General features: G+C 48.8%; 2 protein-coding genes and 1 long non-coding RNA gene across 5 annotated transcripts in view; 1 reads left to right on the top strand and 2 right to left on the bottom strand.

Moving 5' to 3' along the window:
- The window catches only part of LOC135424019 (uncharacterized), an 86,852-nt gene that overhangs the window by 18,843 nt on the left and 43,464 nt on the right, over window positions 1-24,545 (bottom strand). The gene's annotated exons all lie outside the window — the stretch shown is intronic.
- On the top strand, window positions 9-11,129 carry SMARCB1 (SWI/SNF related, matrix associated, actin dependent regulator of chromatin, subfamily b, member 1). Its single transcript, XM_064674775.1, has 10 exons — window positions 9-193; window positions 1,680-1,791; window positions 2,416-2,445; window positions 2,945-3,074; window positions 3,642-3,779; window positions 4,429-4,556; window positions 5,064-5,230; window positions 5,632-5,822; window positions 9,698-9,829; window positions 10,760-11,129. The coding sequence occupies exons 1-10, from the start codon at window positions 101-103 to the stop codon at window positions 10,797-10,799; spliced, it is 1,161 nt and encodes a 386-aa protein (XP_064530845.1). The 5' UTR covers window positions 9-100; the 3' UTR covers window positions 10,800-11,129.
- DERL3 (derlin 3) lies at window positions 13,631-18,632 on the bottom strand. 3 transcript variants are annotated; one of them, XM_064674783.1, is made up of 7 exons: window positions 18,482-18,631; window positions 18,309-18,374; window positions 17,583-17,656; window positions 16,984-17,077; window positions 15,340-15,535; window positions 14,789-14,879; window positions 13,631-14,249 (listed from the first exon to the last, which is right to left on the bottom strand). In XM_064674783.1, the coding sequence occupies exons 1-7, from the start codon at window positions 18,572-18,574 to the stop codon at window positions 14,138-14,140; spliced, it is 726 nt and encodes a 241-aa protein (XP_064530853.1). In that variant the 5' UTR covers window positions 18,575-18,631; the 3' UTR covers window positions 13,631-14,137. The 3 variants fall into 3 exon arrangements, with proteins under 3 accessions (XP_064530853.1, XP_064530854.1, XP_064530855.1); XM_064674784.1 differs by having other exon boundaries at window positions 18,309-18,371; window positions 18,482-18,614; XM_064674785.1 differs by lacking the exon at window positions 13,631-14,249 and adding an exon at window positions 14,263-14,495 and having other exon boundaries at window positions 18,482-18,632.

Genomic DNA, 24,545 nt, shown 5'->3' with positions numbered 1-24,545 from the left:
GCCGCACTAGGCCGCGGAGCCGCCCGTTGTCGCTGCCGCCGCCGCCGCCGCCGGGCCCCGCTCCGCACCCCGGGCGCTCCCCCCGCCCGCCGCCGCCGCGATGATGATGATGGCGCTGAGCAAAACCTTCGGGCAGAAGCCCGTCAAGTTCCAGCTGGAGGAGGACGGCGAGTTCTACATGATCGGCTCCGAGGTGCGGCCCGGGCGGGAGCCGGGCCCGGGCCGGGCTGGGGGGGATGCGCGGGGTGGGGAAGGGGCGAGGGGGAGCCCGGGGGTGGGGGGACCGGTCTGCGGCCCCCGCGGGTCCCCTCGGCCGTACTGGGGGACTGGGGGTACCAGTGCTCCCAGTAAGGGCGCCCCCGGGACACGCTGGAGTACGCGGGGAGCGGGTCCCCGCCTGAGACCCCGCTCGGATTTCTTGTTCAGGGCTTGGGTTATTTCACGTTTTGCGAGGTAATGGATCCCACACGTGGGCCTTTGGGGTCAGAAACAGCACCAGAATCAGCCAGCACGGCTCCTTCTGCTTGTGCAGACGGGTCTGGCCAACAATCGCCGGCGTGCAGCGCTTTAGCCCCCCGGTGCCTGTGCTGAGACTGTTCTCCCCGGCGGAGAGGATGTTCAGCCTCCCTGAAGACAAGCCTTTCTAAGGCACGAAATACTAGTCCTTCAGCACCATAGAAATGGTCACGGTTGGAAACAGGAAAAAATGTTATAGCTCCCGCCCTGATGCGAAAGAGGAAATACTGGATAAATGAAATTGCCATCTGTATAGCATGAGCGGGGACTGAAGACCCCTTGCTGTCTCATGTGAAATGTAAAGTTTGAAAGAAGAACTGTAACTGCAGTCAGCTGGGCTGTGAGATTGTCACATCAGGCACATCGAGGGGGAAAAGGGTTGCCTTTTTTACCTACTGTTGACTTCTGTCTGTTGATGAGCACTGTAGAGTGAAAGATACAATTAAAAACTAAGATCAAAAGAGTCTTTCAAAGAAGGAATAGAAACCTCATTGTGTGGGAGTCTGCCAGTACTACCAGTCTAAAAATTTGATTTCAGAATCTAGAAATAGTTCTGTTGTTCAGCAAGGCCTGCTGTAGCCTTCAGCACAGGTGAGGATCTTATGCCAGGAAGAACGTAACTGCTTTACAGATGGTAAGTAAATTTGAAAAAGGACTATTGGCAGCAGTCACATTTGGCATGTTCAGAGGATTTAAAACAAAATACATTTGCTATATTGAAGCAATGTCAAAATGGCTCAGAGGTTCAAAGTAAAAATTATAACGTCAGAGAGCTGAGTATCTGGTTTGGTTTAATTCTGACTGAACACTGTGCATTGATGTGGAAATTGAAGCAAAGAAAGAGTAGGTTTTTCAAAAATACATGAAAATGAATGGAGTGTTTTCCTATTAAATTGATTATTGCCAATGGATGACAGGTTTTTTGTATAAGACTAGTGAAATAAGTGATAATAAAAATCTTGTTTTCTGTGTTGCCAGAAAAATTGTGGTGCTGTTTGCTGCCAAACCCAGCACAATCAGTCTATCACAAAAAATCCCCCAAAAAGCAACGAACCCTCTTAGGAGGTCCCTCCTGTTGTTACAAAGAGATGAATTTGTTTCAGCTTCTGCTAAAAATCTCCTAGATGGAATACAAGGCCACATTTCCACTTCTCTTCTTGTAGGTGGGAAACTACCTGCGCATGTTTCGCGGTTCCCTGTACAAGAGATACCCCTCGCTCTGGAGGCGACTGGCCACCGTGGAAGAAAGGAAGAAGATAGTGGCCTCTTCACATGGTGAGAAGATGAGTAAACATTCCCAGTAGTGTTTATCCAAAATTTGGCCTTGAAAAACTGTCCCTGGCGATTCAGAGGCTTGTGCACCTCAAGGGCTGTGTGAATCGCTCAGGCCGCCCCGTGATGGAACCCCCTGCACTGGTGGCACTGGTGGCTCCTGGTTCAGCCTGGCAACAAATATCACCTGATCAAAAGCGTTCTGAAATGGAAACAGCCATCGTGGCATTCCTGGGCTTGGCTGCATTTGTCACAAAGCAAAAGCCACATCTCCAGTGATGCTATATAATAATAATAGTGTAATGATACTGTGTTTCAGAAAAGTTTCATAGACAAAAGAGGGACATCATTGCCTCTTTTGTCAAATAGGCAGGAGTGTTGCAAGGATGCCCCATTGAAAATATGCACCTTTGCTTAACTTTGCTCCTGGCAAAGTTTATGGCTGCCAGAATTTGTGGTGCTATTGTTTTTGTTGGGGCACTAATAGCAAGCAGTTAAATTTCTCAGCAATATGACTTGTATGCTCTGTAGACTAAAGCATAAAAAAGTCGTGGTTTACTCTGGACTTACGTCTCCTTCCCCCAAGTATCCTGCTGATCTCTTGCTTTCTTTTTTTCCCCCCAACAGAAAATCAGCGGTCTCACAGTCCCCGAAGATGTAAGTCTTATCTGTGTGTTATTCTTAGCTGTGCTAGAGGAAGAATGTCCACAGTGACCTTTGGTGCTATTACAATAATATTAATGTCTAGCCCTCTTCCTCTGATCTCTCCCTGTGGTCGCCCTAATTGTGCATCCTGATCCCATGCCTAACTCCCCTTTCTCAGAGCCTTAGCAGGACTGTCTGGTGCAGATGGTCTCTGTCATTCAGCAAGAGCTGTCCTGAGGTTTCTCCCCCTTTTCCGAGTCTTAACAGCTTTTCTATTGATCATTGGCTCTCTATTTCCAACCTTTAAGTCCACTGAGGATTTATTGTTTTCTGGGCTTTGTAAATGTCTAAGAGAAGATAGATGAAGCCCAAAGGACGCTTGTAGCACTTGGTAGCCTATTTTAGTTCCTCCTGCAGTGTCAGAGAGGGGTTGTCACTATGTAGCCTGTTAATGTTACAGTGCTATGTAGCCCTTTCTCGTGTTAATTATTGGCCTCTTTCCTGGTAATAGATCACGGCTATACAACATTAGCCACGAGCGTGACTCTGTTAAAGGCCTCTGAAGTGGAAGAGATCTTGGATGGAAATGATGAGAAGTATAAAGCAGTGTCCATCAGCACAGAGCCTCCCACCTACCTCAGGTAACCAGGGTTGGTGGGGGCCAAGCTCAGAATGGAGCTGCTTGGAAGATGTCAGCTTGGGCAGGAAGCGCAGGCCATTGTGCAGGGCTTGTTTGCCAGTGTGATTAAACAGTTTGCAGTGTTGGGCAAATGGAGATCTCCAGAGCCTGAGGATTGGGTTACTGCCCACATACAACAGGAAATAAAACGTGTTTGATGATACAACTTTTTTTGCAATTACTGCATTCCATCTGTAACAGATGTTTTGCAGAACACACTCCCTGCACATACTGCCTTCTGGAGACCTCGCATTTCTCAGTAGTCTTTTTATAAAGTGTAGATAGAAAGTCCAAATATGAACGTAGTATTTATAATGCTGCACCTGGATCCATATCTGATGCATAATTGTGAGCTGGAGAATGGGCTTCCCAGAGGCTGGTGTGGAACATGAGTTCTTGGAACAGTAATGTGGATGGTTCCAGAATAAAAGAGCAGGAACTTATGATAGGACTTTAAAGTTATGCCATTCCTGACATAGTAACAGTGGTGCTCAGGGTCTGCAGTTTAACATCCACTCTCCTTCCTCAGAGAACAGAAGGCAAAGAGGAACAACCAGTGGGTGCCGACCCTGCCCAACAGCTCTCACCACCTGGATGCAGTGCCGTGCTCAACAACCATTAACAGGAATCGCATGGGCAGGGATAAGAAGAGAACGTTCCCTCTATGGTAAGAGCTTCCTGCTTCTGGAAAGTGGAAACAATTACCAAAGTGATACACTACCAGGGCGGTGCTGTTGTGATTCATCTCTTAATTGACAAAAGACCTGCAGGTTGCCACTTTGGAGGCTCTTAGTTAAATTGTATGCCTTGAGGCTCTTCCTTACAGCACCCAGCCAGGGCTCAGAGAGGAGGCTTTCCTTTTGTCAGGGCAGTGGTTCATTCTTTTCCTGATGAGTTCCTTCTACTTCCTGCAGATTTGCTGAGCAGTTGTCATTTGAGGACCCTCTCTGTGAAGGACAGCCTGCCTCTCACCACCGTATTCCAGTAACTTTGATCTACTTTATTCAGTGGAAAGTGCTGCTGGGGGTCATGACTAACTTTTTTCCATTCTAAAACTTGAAGCAACCAAGATAATTGTAATCCTGGAAAGCTTCCTTGTTTTATTTGCAAGAATGTATTCTGAAAGGTGTAATAAAAGGTGATAAACTGGTATTGGTTACTTTTAGCCCTGTAAGTTTGCATTGAGCAGTCTGTCTATAGACTGATTATGCAGTTGGAGCGTGGGGATTGCTTCCAACAAACAATGCCTCCCCTCTGTGGACGCCAGATGTGTCATGTGCTAGTTGCATATACTCTGTTGTTGCTCTTCCTTTTAGCTTTGATGACCATGACCCAGCAGTGATCCATGAGAATGCATCCCAGCCAGAGGTTCTGGTTCCAATCAGGCTTGATATGGAAATTGATGGGCAGAAACTCAGAGATGCATTTACGTGGAACATGAATGGTATGTAGCAAGGAGAGTTTCCTGAGGCTGGAGAGATATAGTTGTATCCATCACCAAATGTGAAGAGAAAACAAGCATGAATGTGCATGTCCTTGCCTCATATACACAAAGCTTTAAAGCTCCCCCTCTGGACTGTATTCAGTGCTCATGTCTCTTAGCAAATGCTCTGCCATGGGTTGCAGTCATTCCTGGACTCATGTAGTCCAAAGAGTTTAACTGGCATATTCTCCTGAGCCAGTTCATCAGCTCAGTGGTCTGAGACTACTCTGTTAGCTGAGATTAATGGATGGGGCTTGTTATACCATAGCCACACTGTCTCCATGCAGATAAAGAAGGCTGTAAGTCCCTATGTCAGTGTGCATGTCCTTACAAACCTGATACAAAACACCCTTCTAAAAGCATTTGGGATTCCCTTTCTCACACTGTGGGATTAATTTTATGTATTCTGTAAGTATCAGATATTGATTTCTAAGAAGGTTAACAGTGTTGATTCTTCTTCTGTATCAGAAAAGCTAATGACCCCAGAAATGTTCTCTGAGATTCTTTGTGATGACCTGGATTTGAATCCTCTGACCTTTGTCCCTGCTATTGCGTCTGCCATCCGACAGCAGATCGAGTCGTACCCAACTGACAGTATCCTGGAAGATCAGTCGGACCAACGAGTTATTATTAAGGTAATACAGGAAGGCAGTAGAACGAGAGCAGAACCATTTGGGTTTCTGTGGCTGGGGGAGTAAGACTGCAAAGGAGCTCTTAGAGTGTGTTTTGTCCCATGTATTAAGAACAGAACAAAGATGGCAGATTATTAAAACATTCATGTGCTAGCCCCCAAGATGATGAAATAGTTCAGTTAAAGCATTGTCATCTTCTTTTGGAAGAACTGAACCTTGATGAGCAAAGCTGAGTTGCCTTCATGCTACTGGAGTTAAGAAATCAGTTGAGGAACTCTGCAGATGAATGAACTGGGAGTTACTGCTCTGCTTCTCTTCTCCAGCCTCTGCCTCCTCAGTTCAATTACTCTGACAAACCATTGTGAGAGTAGAAAAAAATAACCTGTTTCTTTCCTTATCTCCAGCTGAACATCCATGTAGGGAACATTTCCCTTGTAGACCAGTTTGAGTGGGACATGTCAGAGAAGGAGAATTCACCAGAGAAGTTTGCCTTGAAGCTGTGCTCAGAGCTTGGCCTGGGTGGGGAGTTTGTCACTACTATTGCCTACAGCATCCGGGGCCAGCTGAGCTGGCACCAGAAGACATACGCCTTCAGGTACTGAACTGTCACCTTCCTCCTACAGCTCTGGGGGTGTGTTTGTACTTCATGGGCATCTGCATCAATGGATCTTAGAACAGCTGACCTGATGCAGAAGGTTCCCTTTGAAATTGGTCCTTTATGGCTTGTACCCATTCTGTCCTTCTTAGAAATATTTGTGCTTGTGCCCAAGTATCTTTTCCTGTTGGGTCTAATACATTTCAGGACCAAATATGATGAACTGTCAGCTTCTGCTGTAGAATGAAAGGCTGCTTAATGGGGACTGAATATCTTGTGTCTTCCTCTTCTGATGTAAGCTAATGGTGAGCCCTGGATACATTTCTGTTTTGTTGGCTTTGCCTGACTTGGGCCATCCACTGTCTCAAGCTTCAGTGTGTTAACTCAGACTGATGGAAACTGTAGCTCTCTACCCTGGCTGATGTTAAGAGTTGGCTTAATCATAGGCCCTTCTCACAGCTGGAAAGCAGCAGTGTCAGGTTTGATTAGTCAGCTTTGTAACTTGTCTCCTACTGATAATGGTTTCCAGTTGTGCTGTGCAGTGTTCTGTGAGGAGTTCCTGTACTGATGTTATCCACAGCAGGGTGCTGAGTCTGCAGGCTGTAACCATCCCCTAATGTGCACTCTGAGGTTTTGTGACCCCGGGTCATGGTGACAGTCAGGGAAGTTTGAGTTCAGTAAAGGCTGTATTTGCAGAGGTGAGAGAATGGTACTGCTGACACCAGTTTTGTGTGGCAGCAAAGGGGAACCTCAGGGAGAGGGCAGTGAGCAGTTAGAGGGGGGGTAAGATGGAGGAGCTGGAAGCTGTGGGGCATCTGGCTGCTGCCATGAGCTCTGCTCCTTCCTCCTCTGTCTAAAGGTTTCCTGTCTGGTTAGCCTTCTGTGGAAAACAGGCACTGAACTGCTCTGGACTAGTTGCTCTTTCACTAGTCTCACTCTGCTTCCTCTGGATGTAATTTTTATCCTGACAGTCTTCCACAGCAACTACTTGGTTCTAAAGTGATCCCCAGAGTAATTCATATTAGAAAATGGAAAGGGACTGTTTAGCACATGTGAATTAAACTCTTCTACTGAAACTGTTATGTTGTGTATCCATCCTGCTGATGTCCCTTCTCCTCGTGGAGTTGGTGAGATGGTTTCTACCTTTCCATCCACAGCAGCTGACTGATATTTGCAGTTCCAGCTTGGGACCACATCCAACAACAACAACAGAGCAGTGGGTGTGCATTCCTGAGAAACGATGGGAACTTTCAGGGTGGTAGATGAGAACCTGTCATGCTGCCAGCACATTGTGGCCTGCAGTAGCAGAGGGTGTAGTGTCTGTCCCTCCTTCCTGTGCCTTTCGAGGTACTGCAGATGTCCAAGTTAAGAAATTAACCTTGTGTACCTGTTACTGTTGCTGGGGGGTCATTTCTCCCTTTGCTTCCTGTGAGTCTTTGGAACTTTAAGCAAGTAAAATTTTAGTCAGTGATGCCCAGACTCTCTCAGATATATCATATTTGTGCCAACTTCGAACTATTCTCTCTAAAAACATGGCCATGGTTACTGAACAGTGCTTCCTTTTAGGGGTAGTTCAAACAGGCAGATTTTAGGCTGTCTTTAGACTGTGGCAGTATTGCAAGGTGGGGGGAGAATAAAAAACTAAGAAAGGAACCCCAACAGAACAAAGTACATAGACATGAGTTGTCCAGAGAGGAAAAACATCTAATTGAAACCTTGCTTTTTGTCATTCTACAAACATGTCCTCTTCCCTTTTTTCTTCCAGCAAAGTAGTACTTTTGAAACCTTGCAGTGATTAATGATATTTGGGTTCTGTGGTTGGTTAGTTCCTGAATTCCCAAACCACAGGAGTGGTGGTTGCTCCAACATCATTCCATTGATGTAAGGAAAGGGTCTGCTTTAGATGTATCAAAAGAACCTTAATATCTCAAGGGACTGGGAGTTTGAGAAGTCATGTGCCTCTTAATCATCTGAGGGAGAGGTAAAACTGTCTTTTAGTTGATGAAAGCCAGGGCAGTTCTTCCAGAGAGCTAGCCTGCTCTGTGCAAAACAAGGAGAGCCCAAAAGCCCAGTGGAAGGGCAGGACTGGAGGCAGACAGGTAACTGCTGCCTGTGGGATTTTCAGGGGGATGGTGTGTTAAGATGTTCCCACCTCAGTTCTGAATGTTTCTGGTGGCAGCACACGGCACTTCATAGCCAGAGTTTTGCCTTTGGGACCTGCATGATGGCACAAATTCTCTCACACACCAAACCCACGTGCCTGAGGAGTCACTTTTCCAAAGGATGGTGTTTCCCTGCCCTGTTGGCATGACCCTGACAACACTGCCTGAGGCCAGGACCCTGAGCAGAGAGAGTGCCTTGCTCTCCTCAGACTCCTGCCTTTTAGCCATTCTGCCAGCAGCACTGTTGTCTTCATCAGGAAATAACAGGGGAGGAGGAGCTGTCTTACCGTGGAGTTGGGAGACAAGGGAGGATTTTTCAGTTTATCTCTGATTCTTTGCTCAAGAAATGTGGTATCTGAGTTGCCTTGCAATTACGTTATGCACATGAAGCCAGCTTTCCACCCCTGTTTAATTCTTGTGGGTGCCCAGTGTTAAGTGTAGTGAGTGAAAGACTTACATGATAGAGACCATGCTATCAAGCAGAAAAAACACCCCAGTTAATATCTAGCATTTTGCCTGGAATGTGTAGCAGCCTGGGGCTGAGATGAAATTCCTGGGTTTGAGTGTTGTTTAGTGGATGTCAGCAGTACTGAAAGTAGATTTGACTAAAGTTTCCTCCCCAGATCAGATACCAAAGACTCTGGATGAATTTTTCATTGTAGCATCACTTTGAAGAGTTGTTATTTTATATTATTAGCTTTGATGCAGATGTTGTGTGTTCCCATGACAATTACCATTTCAGTTCCTTCCTGGGGGAATGAGAGGGCTGCCCATGAGTGCTGAAATCCTACATAGGGAGACATGTCCCTGGGGAGGGGGCCGGATGTGTGTGCACACCTGTCCAGGGCTCCTCTCTCACACACACTTCTGCAGCTCAGGCTTTGCTTTCGAGAATTCAAAGCAAACATTTACATTCCGAGGCTCCTCTATATTTATGCTGGGCTTCCGGCTCCTCTGTCAATATTTGGGAAGCTACTCCTGGTCAGTTCCTGTTGACTTTTACTGAAAAGCGGCTAGTGAAGCAATAAATATTTTTGTGCATGTGATAATACAGCTGGTCAGGGCAGAGAGATCTCTGAGGAGCAGATCTTGTGACACAGCCTAGTGATTCATTGCTTGTATAGGGAGTAGCCACAGCCTCTGCTTAACAGCAGGTCCTAAAAGACTACCCTTTCCCTGGCAGCTGGGAGAACAATGCTTGTTCCACTATCAGGCTCCCAGAAAGCCAGACTTTTGCCAGGGAAGAGTTGTCAGGGGTGTGTTAGGCAAACTACACCTAGGAAGGCAGAGCTGCAGAAGAGCAAGGCTAGACAAGGAACTCTCTGAACAGTCCCAGCCCCACTGCTGTGGTGGGAGAAGCACTCCCAGCACTAATGACCTGGTATGACCTGTGCCTGTAGGGCTTGGATGCTGCCAGCCAAGGATGTAATGGCTGCTTGCAGGGGAGAACTGAATCAGCCCCAGTTCCAGCACAAACCCCACAGAAATGGCAGGAGCAGCTCTCCCAAAAACTTCAGGCACAGCAAGGTTGTAACCAGGAGCCCTGTGGTGAACTGCAGGGAGCCACGCTGTGCTAAGCAGAGCTAAGAATGAGTGCTGAATCCTGAAACACTGTAAATGAGGCTCTGTTGTCCTTGTGCTTGTATCTGGGCTGGTGACCCAGAGGAGTGTTCTGATGGATGTTGCTTTGTTGCCCTCTGCCCTGCCCTGCAGCGAGAACCCTTTGCCGACTGTGGAGATCGCAATTCGCAACACGGGGGACGCTGACCAGTGGTGCCCTCTCCTGGAAACCCTCACAGATGCCGAGATGGAGAAGAAGATCAGAGACCAGGACAGAAACACAAGGTGCTGCCACTACTTCAGACAGTTCTCTTGGCCTGTCCCTAGGAAAGAAGTTAAAAGCTTTGATGTTTGTCTTTCTCTACTGAGAGCCAACTGGCAGAATGTCAGACCTGCACACTACAACAGAAACTCATATCCCTTCAGGGCATTTAAATTGTTATCACCTTGCTCCATAAACACCAAAAACTCTACTTTAACCAATCTGCTTGAAGCAAAGTTTCCTTTCTTTTTTTTTTTTTTTTCTTTTCCCTGGGCTCTCTGTTTGCCCAAGGGGGTTTGTTTCTATAGGAAGGCATTAATCAAAAATACTGGAGTTTCGTGCACTGCCATGCTACCTAGAATCCTGCCACAAGGCTGCCTTTTATGTAGGGCAAAGTGCTGTGTGATGTAGGAATGGGCCAGCTCCAGCCTGTCTGATGCCAACCTGTTTGCCAGCACAGGAGCACTGTGTGGTTCAGGAGGAGCTCTGCCCCCCAGAGACCTGCTAAGCCATGTTTGACAAGCAGTTGAGAGCACTTGCTCCTACCTGGTGGAATTGCTCCCGGCAGATATAATGAGTGGCTAGCATCTCTCCAAAAGATACATTGTGGAAACAATAAATATACTGCCTCAGCTCTTTCCCAGGACTTTTTTTACGTCTGATTAACAGTAGCATATCATTTTGCTTATCAGCTGTGGCTGACTGAATAGTTTGCAGTAGCAATTGGTTCAATCCAAGTTAATGAGCAAAAGTGCTCTAAAAGCTGTTACTGAAAATAGTGTCTTAGCCTTATGAACAGGGGCACTCTGAGGTGAATGAGGAGTTCTGTCTAGGCAATAAACCTGTCTGGAGTGCACAGAGCTGCTACAACCTCTCGAGAAATGTTGGGTATGGTCAGACCTCCCCTGGCTGTAACACAGCACTTACTGTACCTCTCTCTCTCTCTCCCATAGGCGCATGAGACGTTTGGCCAATACTGCTCCAGCCTGGTAACCTCCCTGTTGTGACACTGGTGCTCTTCCTACAGACTTTATCCCTATTCCCTCTCCCCAAATGGATCTAGGATTGGCAGGGGTCTCTCTGTCCCTGAAGGGGACACACATTCCACTTGCCAAGAGTTCCCAGTACTGCTGACTTCTGCCCCCACCCCCTCCACCCAAATGCCACATAGCAAGAACGCTGCGTTGGCAGCGTGAGCAAGCTCAGACCTGTGGCAGGTGCTGGAGCCCTTATATACCTGTGTGTGGACAGTGTAAAGATTCTTTTGTATAGGTGCAACATGCACTATTAGGACAACTTTTTAAATAAAAGGAATGCATATTACTTAGGTTGAGTTCAGTAAATTTGAATGAACAGTGAATCTCCGAATGTTTTGTGCTATGCAGGTAACTGAGCAGCCCCAGGGCCTGATATTAATGCTTTTGGGTATAATGCTGAACACTCACTTGCATTCAGTTTTCCTGAGTGCTTTATTTAACAGGTAAAACAGCCCAAGACCTTTTGCTGCAGGAGAAAGCGAGAATGAGACTTAAAACTAGAAGCAGCAAACAAACTCTCTAAAGGATTGGTCTGCTACCACACTTGGCACAGTCTGTAATGAACTCAGTGAGGTGTTCAGCTGGTTTACTTGACAAGGTAGAACAGTTTAACTGAAATCACAGACTTTAACGGTCCTTTCTGTCACCTGGTGTGGGGTGAACCCTGTTTTCTGTAAAGATTGCATCTGAAAAACATCAAAGTCTCTGAACTGGTAGAGCAGGTGAAACCTGCAGTCACTGAGACTGCAGCTTCTCTGCAGCCAGGGGCTTTGCTGTGGTCACTGTCAGCACATGTCGCTGCCAGTTGCAGCACACAGAGCACCCAGAGCAAAGTGAGTGTCTTGAACACCCTTAGCACTGCAGTGTCAGGATTTTGCATACCTAGAAACAACCTGTCTTTCCCTGGGGAGTTTAAAAACAAGATCCATTGAAGTGAGATTAAAAAAAAATCCAAGTTTGCTTAAAAAGCAATTGGAATCTATCTGGCTATTGAGGTGCACCTGCTCTTTGATGGAGTTCCTATCATTCACTGCCAGAACTGATGAGTGTTGCAAGCAGGACAGATTTTGCTGGCAGCCTGACAGTTATGCTCAGGCCTTTATGATAAAGCCATAGGTTTTATGATCCTTGCTGGTCCACCCACACTGCTAGCACAGTCAAAAAACACTTTTTGGCCTTAATTTATCATGTTTAGACTTGAGTAATAACAGAGCCAGTTCTGATTCCTGGGTGGGAGGCAACTTTTTCCAGATGTTAGTCTGCAGAAACCAAAAACTTGCAATTTAGGAATAATATTATTCAGTCTTATCCTAGGCTCCCGTGCCAGAGTGGTACTCTATTCATTACTCCTTATTCGAGAGGTTGAAAGGTTATTTAAGCAAGTAAGACAAAACCTGGGACTCCTGGTGCATCTCTGCCTCCCTTATGACACACATTTTGTCTCATGGACATAAAAACTTGAAGTCTGCCTGAGAACAGTTCAGCCTCCCTTTGTTATATGACCAAGGACTTCTGCCAGCAGCCTCTTTAGGGCATTTGACTAAAACAAGTGTGAAACTGCTGTAGCCTTAAACTAGGATCTGTGATGCAGTTTTTTTGATTGCTGTGAAGCTTGTGGTTACCTAATCCTAAAGTTCACAACAAGGTATGGGCACACAAGGACTTCAGCATGTCCCTCTGCTTCTCCAGTCCCAGAGAGGCTGTAGGAATTGTCCCTCCAAGCAGCCAGGGGCAAGGCAGGACAGTCTGAGGGACCAATTCCCAGAAAGATGGGAACTTCAGCCAGCTTTCTCCATGTATTATTAGGACCATTGGGGAACAGCCAGGAGCAGCTTTTTTGCTCTACAGTTACAACTCCTTAGGTTAATGTGGTATCCCAGCTAAAAGCATAGCCCAGCTTTTGCATTTCTGCAGACTGCAAAGACAGACTTTCCAGGGACTGAGGCACCAGCTCTGTGTCATTAGGTCGTGAGCAAGGTACACAGCAAGTACCTGTTGAGTCTGACACTGCTTAGCCCTTAGCACCACTGTGTCTTCTAGAACAAACAATCACCTGTATGGGTCTTTCACCCTCTTCTGAGAGGGAAACACAGGTGCAGCAGAAGAGCTTGTTCAAATGACATCTTATTTTTTATATGAAATAGTGTTTTCACAGGAAGGTCACAGAGGAGGAGAGTGTGGGAGGTGTGGTTCAATATTCCTTTGCCACAAGGTTCCCACATAATTCTTAATTGGATGCTGGGTACTCATACTTCTCTTCATAGTTTGGTGGTGGTTGGCAAGTTTGTCTAAGCAGAAGCAACATTACCAAGATACATTTGCAGATTTACTCCAAAGGCTTTGAGGTCTGGTATGAGCACAGTGTGCACTGCATTAGCAAGAATGGTCAAATCCATTTAGCACAGCTGTCAGGGTAGGGACTAGTTTGTTTAGTTTTCCCCTGAAACTCAGATGTTTAAGTCTCAGAACTAAAAAATTCAACAACAGTGGAATTACACTGCAGGTGCAGAGAGTCTTTATTACCAGTGTCAAGTGCTGCTTCCAGTCACTGCCTGGATCAAGTGTCCAGCTCAGTCCCCTGTCCTTTCCCAGGCACCCCTTTCTCTCATTAGACACCCCCCACACCCCTTGTCATCCTCTGCAGCCCAGCTGACAGCAGAGGGGAAGGACATCTTCCAGCTAGACTGAACCTTGCATTGCCCACCAGAAAAGCCCAAGCAACCTGGCAGTTTTGAGCAAATTCCTGATGGATTGCTGCCTCTGCCCCTGGCAGAAATGGACACACAACCGAAAAATAAAGACTTTAATGTAAAGACTCTTTGGAAACAACCACCAAAAAAGGAGTGGGGTAAAGGAGAGGAAGAGGCTGAGCTGCATTCTACCATGGTACAGTACTACTTCATTGAAAGCCCACAAAGAGGTCTCACAACAGTGAGGGCCAGGTGCATTAGTCTTTGTACAGAGGGCAAGAGTGACCTGGCACACAGCAAGTCATTAACAGAAAGAGAAGGAGTAATTGGTTTAACACCCCATTTGATACTTATTCCCCACTGAGTAACTGAGGAGCTGTCACAGCTTCAGTCCCTGTCCCTAGAACACCTCTTAGTATTCATCAGTTCTCACGTGCAAAGCTCTGTGGATCCGCTCGGTACAAGGGGAGGATGGGTTACCCAGACAGACAGTGACACGTTACACGTCGGAATGGCAACTGGTGTTATTCCAGTGGGATCTCTGGGCCACAGCATCAGTCCAGCCGGAAGAGAGGAATCTGGCCACAGGAAGAAGTCCCCTGTGTTACTGTGGATGCTGCTCGTTCTGGTCTTGGCCTCTGGGTTGGTGGTCTGGACGATCCTCAGGCAGAGGGTTATAGTTGGGATCCTCTTCAGGTGTGTCAAATACCATCTTCCTGGCAAGGGACATGCCCATCCCACCAAGCAGGCAGGTTAGGAAAGTGGGCTGAGGATGATACACCCCCCAGCCCTTCTAGGAACACCCTGGCCCTCCAGGTGGTTTGGCTGTGAGCCACAGCCACCAGCCTATTGTGCCACCACCAACTGTTCTTTTGCAACGATGACAGTACCTCTCCTTCCTTGATCTCTAGGTCAGATTTGATCCTCAGTGCATGAGGCAGAACATATTCTGCTTTCCTAAACTACAAAAATACATCAGAAAAAAATCCTACCTGCATCTAGCATTTCCACAAGCAATAAGAACAGTTCTACTAGCAAAGCTGAAGGTATCAGCAACTACTGTATGGGCCCTGTGTACACATGTATATAACATGCAAATAATGCAGCAGAGGCATGAACTGTGGAGCTGAGGTGCTGTCAGCATGCAGTTGTGTCCTGTGGTCACCCCATGTGGTCACAGACCACAGTTTGCTATGGAAGTGGCCCAGGTTGGGAAGCAACACAGCAAAGCCCAGAAAGAATCAGCTTTACTTACAGAAAGCCAGGGGTTAACAGCAACTTCTTTCCTCCAGGCTGGTTGGGGAAAACATCTTCCAAGAAATAATAGATGTGACCCACTGCAATCCCTGGGGAGAGAAGCCACCAAGGTCAGGCACAGCTGTGACTCCTGTGCCAGCTGAACCAGAGCTGTTGGGAGCTTAAGCAGGATAAAGCTCTGGGAATCCCTCAGCTGTTGTACCCAGGCCCAGCTCCCACCAGAGCCGTGGTGCTGCACTTTGCTGTGATCAGCACAGAAGCAGGCAGGGAGCCCATCAGCCTGAAGGCAGCACCAGACACCCAGGAGACCAGACACAGCAGGAGCATCAGGCAGAGCTCACCCAACTTCTGCCTCTGGGGAAGACACATCAAAAAGCAGGTCACAAGCAAGAGCCACCCAGCAACCCTAGTGAGCTCTCTTTAGGAAACCCACTATCTTCAGTAATGTGAAACCCAGAGGAGGTGCCAGTGGCCCAGTAGCACCTATGAGAACAGAGCACTGTGGCTGCAAAGTGCCCTTTTTCCCAGCACACACCAGCTTTGGCTTACCCAGCAAGTCAATGATGATGGAGTTGCCCAGGAGCAGAGAGAATCCCATCAGGACCCAGGGCAAGAAGGGGGCCTGGAAGTTAAGAAGCCCAAAGAAGTTCATGCGGATATAAGGATTCCTGCGACTCCACACATACACCAGCATGATGGTGAAAGCCTGGCCCAGGAAAAACAGGCTGGCAAAGAGTCCAAATAGCTGGGAACTACGGAGTCAAGGAAAAACCTACCTGCCCTGTGCACCACCTCCAGGAAGCACAGGATGCCTTGTGACTAGGAAACCCAAAATGAGGCAGCTGATCACTGCCCATGCCACCAAACCTTTCCTGGGCTGCCTGAGATGTACTGACCACCACCCTCCCTGCACATATGTCCCTCCCTGCCACTCCGGAACAAGACACTCTGGAATAGCACGTACAGATTGCTCACTCCTTAAACTGATGTCTACAAGCACTGCAGACCAGGGAGCTCATGTAGTCACCTTTACAAAGGGAACATCAAAATGGCCTTCAAAGAAGGGCCTTCACAGCCTTACAGCACTTGAGACAGTGGCACATATTAACAACTAGCTTGCATCCAGTATCTGCCTTCTACAGAAGAATTTCAGCAGTGAGATGGCTCTTGCATTTCACAGTCCTCTTCTCCAGAACACAAGGAGACAGACAGAGGCAAAAAATTCCCCTGCCCTTGTTGGAGTTGGACTCCAAATTCACCTATGGCCAAGCACATGGGTGCTGCAGGCACCTGGAGACTGGCTGGCCAAATGCCCAAGGGTGGCCGAGAGCCATGAGAGCTCACACAGCTTCATGCAGAGCTCTGTGAGTAGAGCACTGCTCTGAGCCATCTGCATAAGACAGCAGAAGACATTCAGAGAGTGTTTATGCTTGGGAGGGAGATATTTCTCCCCAGCAGACTACTTTGTCATGAAAAGAACTTCTTAAGATGCGTGATGATGTCTCCAGCCACTGACAGGTCACAAGGACAGAGTGCTGGGCTCGTGCTGCCTGATGTGCTGACAATGGTATGGGGACATCTCACTCCTTGTCCTCATGGCCCTGTGTTCTTGCCTTCAGCTGCACTCACTTTCCTGAGCAGACTTCATGCAACTGTAGCTGTGCTCCACTCACCAGAGCTCAGACAGTGGCCCTGTCACAGCTGGACAGGTTCTCAGAGCATAACGTGGCCTCCTTTCAGGCTGAGCTTCCCCAGCACACTGCCACATGTCCTCTTTGGGGATGAGGCAGCCCAGCCCCTTGCCAGGTGCACCAGCACTTCTGCAGACACCAACACAATCGAGGGCAGCTTTCCCTGTATTTTGCTTCTGCTCTCAGCACACTGGGTGAGGCACAGGCCAAGACAAGGCTGGGCAAGACGAGGAGCACAAGCTGTGCCATATGGCAAGATGCTGCATCTCCACTGCATGCTCAGCTCTCCCACACCACAGGGCATGAGCCTGGCAGGCCTGGGGCACAACAGGGCCCTCTGCCCCATGACACCAAGAAGGTTCACAAACCAGCTGTGCTGCTCAGCAGGCAGGTACCTGCTCCACACAACACAACCGGGATGTAGAGAGGTAGCAGACAAGCCCTACGCTACCAACAGCATCTCAGAAGACACCAAAGAGCCTCAACCAACTCCAAAGGATACTGTCATGAGAAACCCTCCGAAGAGGAACATGAAGACAAAGTCAGCTGTCCTTCCACGGAAGGAGCCTTCTTCGAGCATGCGGCAGTACCTGTACCTGGGAGCAGGAGAGAAGGGAGGGGTTGCAGTATAGGAAATTAACAGCTGGCCATCCTGTGTCCCCACAGCGTGACTTTGGGGGAATAAGCCACTGCAAGCTATTTCATCCCAGGAAGCTGTCAGCCAGGTGTCCAAGCCCCCAAGCAGAACAGTGCAAGCTTCACCTCATAGCACTGATCCCAGGGAAAGAAAGAAGCACCTGCTGTGCTCCAGCCAGAGCTCACCCCAGGAACGGGCACTGCTCTCCAGCACGAGCCACAGCAGCACTGCCAGCTCCCTCAGCCTTTTAGTAAGGGCTGCCTGACAGCAAGCAGAGATGGAGGGGCAGGAGGGGGGCACAGTTGTCAGGGGAATGGCTTCAATTCAGACCAAAAGAGCCAAGGGAAGACCCGACAGCCCCAAACTGCTGCCAAGGCAAGTCAGCGTGGGGAGGAAGATGGATGGGGGGGAATTGCATCTAAGCCAAAATGGGAGCAGAGAGCTTCACTGAGACCAAAGGATACAGAAATATCATGTTGAAAAAGAAACTGAATCCCAGGGGCCCAAAAAAGAGGAAGTTGGTGATCAGCCTCCATATCTGAAAAAGAGAGAGGAGAGAGAAAAGGAGGTGGACAGAGAGGTCTCTCCCTGTCACATGTAGAGCAGCCCATTGCTCTATCCAGGGGGGATGCCCAGTCATGCACCTGTCCACTCACAACTACCCCAGGACACCAGACAGCTCCACCCCACCCTCGTGTGGGACCTCCCTTCACTGCTCACATCAGAGCGTCTCCCCTTCTCAGGTGTGGGAAAGAAGATTTCTCTACGTTTCTGGAAAGGATGAACAACTACAATTCAGCACCCAGGGCCAAAGTAAATCACTGTTCATGCCCCTCTACAATAAAGCCTTCCCTACTCAGCCTGACAGCAGCTCCCACACATCTCAGTGTCACAGAGAAGGGGGAGATGGGCTTTGAGTAAAGGAAAAAAGGAAATGTCAAGATGGTGTGTGGCAGGGAAAGGCTGGAAGGAGCTGTCTCCATCCAGGTGTCTGTGACAAGAAGGCACACTGTGCTGGTGACCCAGCCCACACTGGTCAGGGAAGGCTGGAGTAGTGGGAAAGGAGCCCCTTGGGATGACACAGCACTCCCTGTCCACCCTGGGGAGCGGGACACGCACGGCCCGGCCTGTCACATCCACCCCTCGCCGTGAAGGGGCACGAGGGCCCCAAATCCCGGGCAGGGCCTCACCTGGAACTTCCTGAAGATGAGGTCGGGGTTGAAGTACAGCTGGAAGGGGGTGATGAACTCCAGCTGCTGTGGGAGACAGGCAGAGCAGCTGCCATCACCCGCCGCCCTCAGCCAGCCCCCGGCTTCCCCCCCAAACCCTCCACGCCCTGCCCCCCGGCGGGGTCCCCGCTCACCACGGCGGCGGTGGTGAGCACGCAGGCGGTGGTGTACGCGCGGGTCACGGCGGGCATGCCCAGGTACTCCTGCGCGAAGCCCTGGTACGCCATGGCCCCGCCGCTCCAGCGCGGGGACGCGGCGCCTTTAACGCCCCCCTACGCCCCGCCCCTCGCGGGGCGCGCCCGGCCAATCCCCGCGCGACAGGCTGCGCGCGCCGGCCAATGGGAGCGCGCCTCATGGCCCCGGCCCGCGCGCGCCGCCAACCGCGAGCGGACCCGCCGCGGCCGGAACGGGCCGGGGGGGAGGGACCCGCCTGAGGGACGGACCCGCCTGAGGGACCGGCCCCGTGTGCCGCCCCCGAGAGCCCCGGGCACCGCCCCCGTGGGTGGGACGCGCCCCCGGGCACCGCCCCCCACGCCGATGGCGGCGGCGGCCGAAAGAAAGGCGGGTCGGGGGCGTCCTGAGGACGGGCCGTCAGCGGCAGAGAAGGGAGAAGCACCGGGACCTGGGTGGGCTCGTGGGGCTGCGCGGTCGGGGCAGTGCCCGGGCTGAGCCGCCGGGTCCCGGCACAGGGACCTGCCCGGAGGTGCCTCCGCCCAGTTCCTACCCCGGCTCAGCTCCGGCCCCCGCGGCGGCCCCCCGAGAGCCCGGGGCTGCCAGCGTGTTGTTCCCGCACACCCGGGTGTTTGGAGGGAGAGGGACCCGCTGCGGGAGCCGGGCCGGGAGAAGGGGCGGCGGTGCCGGCTGCTTCGCTCATCAGGAGAGTCCTGTCATCACTAAGACACAAAGGGGTTTGGGTTGTCAGTAATTCTTGCCAAAACCTCTCCTGCTTCCTGGAGGAAGCAATGAGGCGCTTCCCCGAGATCGCCCCGGCCTGTCGAGGTCGCACAAGGTCGCTGAGACCACAAGGGACGCGTGGTCCCAGCAGATGCTCCTGTTTTTCGGTGGAGCGGCAGCAGCACTTGGATTCAGCCCTCAAGAGAGAGCGGAGCGTCTGCCGCCTGTAGGACACGACACACGACAGCAACCTGACATCCTCCACTCGTGCTGATTGTGCTCTCCGGAGCTGCCTGCACTGCTCACGACTCGGGTCTAATGTTACAGCCACCCTGGTTTCAGACAAGGAGTGAGCCTCGTGTTGGGTTTGTGCAGGAGAGGGTTAAGCTGTCATCAGAGCCTTAATGAGCCCTGAGATTTCCCTTTAAACCCTCAGTTTAAATGGGAAATGAAATTACTGGCGGGGGAGGGAGTCTTTGTGTCTTCCACCACCTCCGCCCTGACTGCCCTTTGATGAAGAACAAAACCCAGCTGGAAGATGACAGGACATGGGGTTAAAGCAACATATTGGGGGAGAGAGGGAAGAAGAGAAAGTCCCGTGGGTGCCTGTGAGACCAGGGACTGGGTTCCTGAACGCCCCAGGCACTGCAGTGCTGAGAGCCACCTCTACGTCACTGTGCTGGGGAAAAGGAGAAAACTCCTTCAGGTCATAGCTGTGTTATAGGGAACCTGGGAATGGAGTTGAGCGTAGGGGAACATGGAACTTGAACTGCAGCAGTGTCAATAAGCTTGGCTGTGTTGTTACAGGCTTTTGGTGGGAGCTGGGATAGATGTGACAGCTCTGAAGAGGTGAGGAGAGCTGAGCTTTCAGGGAAACTCATTGGGCCAGGAGCTCTGCAAAGGCCTGCCTATATTCATGTGGCTCTTTCAGCCCAAATGCCCTGCTGCTGCAGCTCAGCCCTCCAGCATGCCACAGAACTCCCAGCCCCAGCAGGATGGGCAATGGAGTTGAAGAACTGAGAGTCAATAAATGAATAATGAATTAAATACATGAATAAATATCCTGCTCCTTTGGGTGGGTAATTAGAGGTTTCCTATCTGTGCTCACTGAGTGGGGATGCCAGACAGAAGCTGAATTCAAGCACTAGAATTCATCTCCAGCCCCTTGATTGAATCAAGGCTGGAAATGAATACTGGGAGCCTCTCTGCTGGAAGGCCTTCATCCTAGAGCTCAGTCTCACTAGCTCCCCAGAGATGAGAATCCAGATGGACAATCCCACTTATTCACTGTGGAGGACTATGTGCAAAACAGACATTGCATAAAATCTGAAAAAAAGCCATCAGTTTCTCAATTTTCTTCTTTTCACTTGTTTGCCAGCCAAAACTGGAGAACTCTACTTGTCCAGGCTTCTACTTAAGGCCTCTTTTCTAAGGTTTGTGGGGGAAGGGGGAGACATGATGAAGTGCATTGGGAAGCTCACCAGCTCCCACTGGAAGAGGCCAAACAAATCCCAGTGTCACCCCTGGTTCCCAGGCTGCTTTCTGCCCATGATCTCACTCCCATCGGAGCTCAGCCAAGTTGACTTCATGCACTACAGTATGCCCAGGGCAGCTTTAGTCTTTGTTACAGTCTGTGTCACATTTTATGGTTTTTTTGAATTATGTCCTTTCACAAGTTCTCATCAGTCCAGCCACATATTTGAGTTTGCATTACACACCTTTGTAGCGATGCCTTCTACAGAATCATGGAATCTGATAAAAAAACCCGAAAAAGCAAAGCTAAATTCTTTGTCTCAGCTGCAAGAAGGTACTGCCAGAACAGAAACACTGCCCAGGAGTTTCTTTGCTGATTTCCTCCTGCCTTGTTCTGTCATGCTCCCTCTGCCCAGGGACCCAAAGCAGATGTAGCACAGGTCTGAGCAGCAGTGACGTACCACTGCTGCCTGTCATCTGCTGAGTTCTCCTTCCTTTTGGAAGCAGTTCAAGACATGTCAATGTGAAGCATTGGTTTCAAAACCCAAGACACCAGAAACTCAGTTTCCACAAAAATACGCCTGTCATACTGTAAACATTTACAATCCACAAACCAACTCGCAAGAAACATTCCTGGGAAAGAAGAACTAGTATGTTGCACACTCACCACTGTGGTTTCATTTGGACTTCAGTTTAAAAATATATATATTTTCTGAAAGGGAACAGTTTTGCATGTACACAGTGACAGACCAGTATTAGACCCTCCTGTTACCTCTGGGTTTGTTTTCCCAATTTCCGGGGTGACTTTTAGGAACATGCAAGCATTTGCCTGGAGTTGCAGGTAAACTGAACCCTGCAACAGAAACTCAACAGCTTCCTGTCTCGGTTTATACAAACCAAAATAGCAGAGAGTTAAAAAACAAAGAAAAAAGCTATTATCTCTCCCCATGGGTTAAACAGCACATAAACCTCAAAAAGGCACATGAGCAAAGATAAATGGGCTGTTGCAGTGTTCATCTCTTTTGTTTGTTGTAAATTATTGTGTGTAATTCATGTTTCCTGTCCATAAATACCAGAGGAACTTGGAGACATGGAATCCATTCTAATTCAGTAAAGACAAAAACAACTCCTTTTGAGCCCATCTGGAACTTGTTTTTATCATAATTGTTTTGGGCTCAGTAACGAGTTCAAGATCTAACTGCCGTCACTAATTGTTTCAAGAATAAACAGATGCTTTGTTTAAAGGTGGCAGCTCCCATTTTGCCCAGCACAGCACTCTCTGGGGTCGAAGGATGAAAGGAGCTGTGCGCTGTGTCAGCACAGGCCCTAAACGAGCGTTGGCGCCCTTGTCGGGTGCTCACCCCGCTGGCAGCTGGAAAACCAGCCCCCAGCCCTGCATGTGGGGTGTCCAGCCAGTGACATGTGCCCTCTGCTCTTTAACACCACTGGCATTTTGTTTGTAACTTCATCTGATGGCCTTTTGCAGTGTGTCATGATGTGACAAGTCATACCTGCTCTGATGACGCATAGGCACCTCCTCCAGCGGGGCTGTGGGACACTCAAGGGAGAGTGTTCATTCCCCGGCCATATAACCCCAAACCCCTTGCCTGGAGTAATGCTCCACCCCCTTGCTTAGAGCTCTGCTTATTTTCTTCATTTGAAAACAAAGATACCCCACACAAACCCACCCTGAGAGACTGCCCCCACCAGGACATGAGACCATGGCAGTTCTGTTCAAGGCCTCACTCATGGTGCTCCCCAGGACATGCCGGGCCCGAGATCCCTGACAGCCCTGATAGAGAAGAGGTCATTGCATGATCGATGCCCCGGCACTAGGAACAGGTTCAGAAAGAGCAGCACTGAGCTCCCCCACAAGGGAGCCACACCAGCCAGGGGGACCTCACTGGAAGGTTATTTCAGCTCTCACCCTCAGCCCTTGGTGGCGCAGACAGCAGGTGCCAAGAGCTCCAGGTCCACCATGGAGTAGTCACTAAGAGTTTCTGCTCCGGTTTAGGCTCCATGAACCTGCTGTGCACAGATAAGCTGTGTAATCAGAACTGCCTGAGGCACTTGAAATGTTTACTTTTCCATGTTTAGTGGCCATATATAAATTCTTTCTGCTTCATTGAAGTATTTCTTGTCCCAAATCAGCTAACTCTAGAGTGTCGTGGCTGAAGTCAGGAGAAAGGGAATCATACGGATTTGGATGGATTTTTAAATTTGTTTGTTTGTTAGAAAGAAACTAAAGATAGCACTTAGACCTCAGCCCTCCAAGGACATGTGGTTTGCACAGGGTTTGCTGTAAATCACAGTTTATGTTATTTTTATTTCCTATGGGTTTTAGTTCAAAAACACAGCTTTGCATCTGGCATATCATGAAAAAGAAGATTTCACTTAAATCTCCTTGAGCAGAGCCTGATCACATATCCAAATAAAGCACCTCTTCCAAAACAGCTTCTGATCATGAGTTGAAGACATCAAACAAGAAAATGTCTGTCTTTTTGCACAGTTATTTTTTTTCCAGTGTTTAATCATTCTTGTTAAATTCTTCTGCCTTGTGATCTGTCCTCTACACCATAGGTCACCTCCCACAGCTGTCAGTAGGGAATATCCTTCAAGGGCCTTTATTTTGTAACATCCATTTCATAAGCACTGTGGCCAAATCAACGAAAGAACTGAAAAACAATCCCTTTTTTTCTTATAAAAAGAGATCTATGTTCTGCTTACAATAGCAGCACATCAACTGAGCATGCTGTCAGCTGCTGAAGAGGAGTCAGAAATGTTATTTGTAGTTTGGTTTTCAGTAAACTTTTTTTCAGAGGCAGGAGTATGTGTCCCAGTCGAGGTGCCTCTCAGTAAGCCAGGGGACAGCTCTAATCAAAAGCTCTATCTGAAGTGAGTGATAAATAAGAAAGCAGGATGAGTCTGACACTGTGACACTGCTGCACACATTTTCCTCTCCTCAACAAGAACATTCAGCAGCATTTGCTGCCATTTGGCAGAGTCTAAATGCTCTTCTCTTGCACACAGAAACAGAGGTTTAGTTTAGCCAGGCAGTTTGTTCTCTCTGACCTTCAGGTCACCCAGTTTCACCCAACTGCCTGCATCAGTGTCTGGTACAAAGAAGGAAGGAAAGGAAATAGTTCAGCCACAGCATGACCTACAGCTCACAATGCACTGAAACAAGGGTATTTCAATCATTTTTAGTATTTTGGGCTTTCTCAATTTTCCCTGGGAAGCTTTACTGCTTATCAGGAGGATGAAAATGCAGACTGCTGATCCAGCATATAGAACATACAGCCATTCATCTCATATCCAAAAATTCTAGCTGGCAAGGAAAAGCAGCTAGTTCCCTTGGCTGCATCAACCCTCATGTCCTCAGAGGACTCAGATCCCATGTATCCCCTCTGGTTTGGAAAGCATCCCAGTGACTCTGTGTGGTAGCAGAAGCTCTCTCAGCATTGGGTCCCTGCCCTGAGAAACCTCTGTGATGAAGCCCATTTCCTGAAATTCTTATACAGTGTCTTGAACTGACATAAATTGTGGGTTTTTTATAAAGAACACTGGTGAACTGCTGGGACTGAGAATAATGGTGTCACAGCAGGGCACTCATTTCCTACAAAGAAAATCAATTTTAACAACTAAGTTCCATAAACATTGCTGTCATCATAAAACCAGCAAACCCGCTGCATGTTTCTTGAGAAAGCCACTTGTTTGTGGATCATATTATTTGTCTTCTTTATTCTGAGCGAGTCCTGCAAGAGTCAGGACAAGCAGACAGGGGTATTTTGTATCTCACAGTGATGGTCCTTGCAGGAAAGTGAGAAGGGT

This window comes from Pseudopipra pipra, chromosome 18, assembly GCF_036250125.1.
Source record: "Pseudopipra pipra isolate bDixPip1 chromosome 18, bDixPip1.hap1, whole genome shotgun sequence".
In the NCBI taxonomy this organism is placed as follows: Eukaryota; Metazoa; Chordata; class Aves; order Passeriformes; family Pipridae; genus Pseudopipra; species Pseudopipra pipra.
Note: the sequence above shows the minus strand (reverse complement) of the source record. Positions and strands in the feature narration are given on the sequence as shown.

Excerpts from the sequence above, each read along its gene's own strand:
- SMARCB1 (XM_064674775.1), top strand. The coding sequence starts at position 101 with ATGATGATGATGGCGCTGAGCAAAACCTTCGGGCAGAAGCCCGTCAAG. Across the intron at positions 194-1,679 it reads TCTACATGATCGGCTCCGAG|GTGGGAAACTACCTGCGCAT; the intron begins GTGCGGCCCGGG and ends CTCTTCTTGTAG. Across the intron at positions 5,231-5,631 it reads ACCAACGAGTTATTATTAAG|CTGAACATCCATGTAGGGAA; the intron begins GTAATACAGGAA and ends CCTTATCTCCAG.
- DERL3 (XM_064674783.1), bottom strand. The coding sequence starts at position 18,574 with ATGGCGTACCAGGGCTTCGCGCAGGAGTACCTGGGCATGCCCGCCGTG. Across the intron at positions 14,880-15,339 it reads CATCATCATTGACTTGCTGG|GGATTGCAGTGGGTCACATC; the intron begins GTAAGCCAAAGC and ends TTCTCTCCCCAG. Across the intron at positions 14,250-14,788 it reads CTGTTAACCCCTGGCTTTCT|GAAGATGGTATTTGACACAC; the intron begins GTAAGTAAAGCT and ends GTCCCTTGCCAG.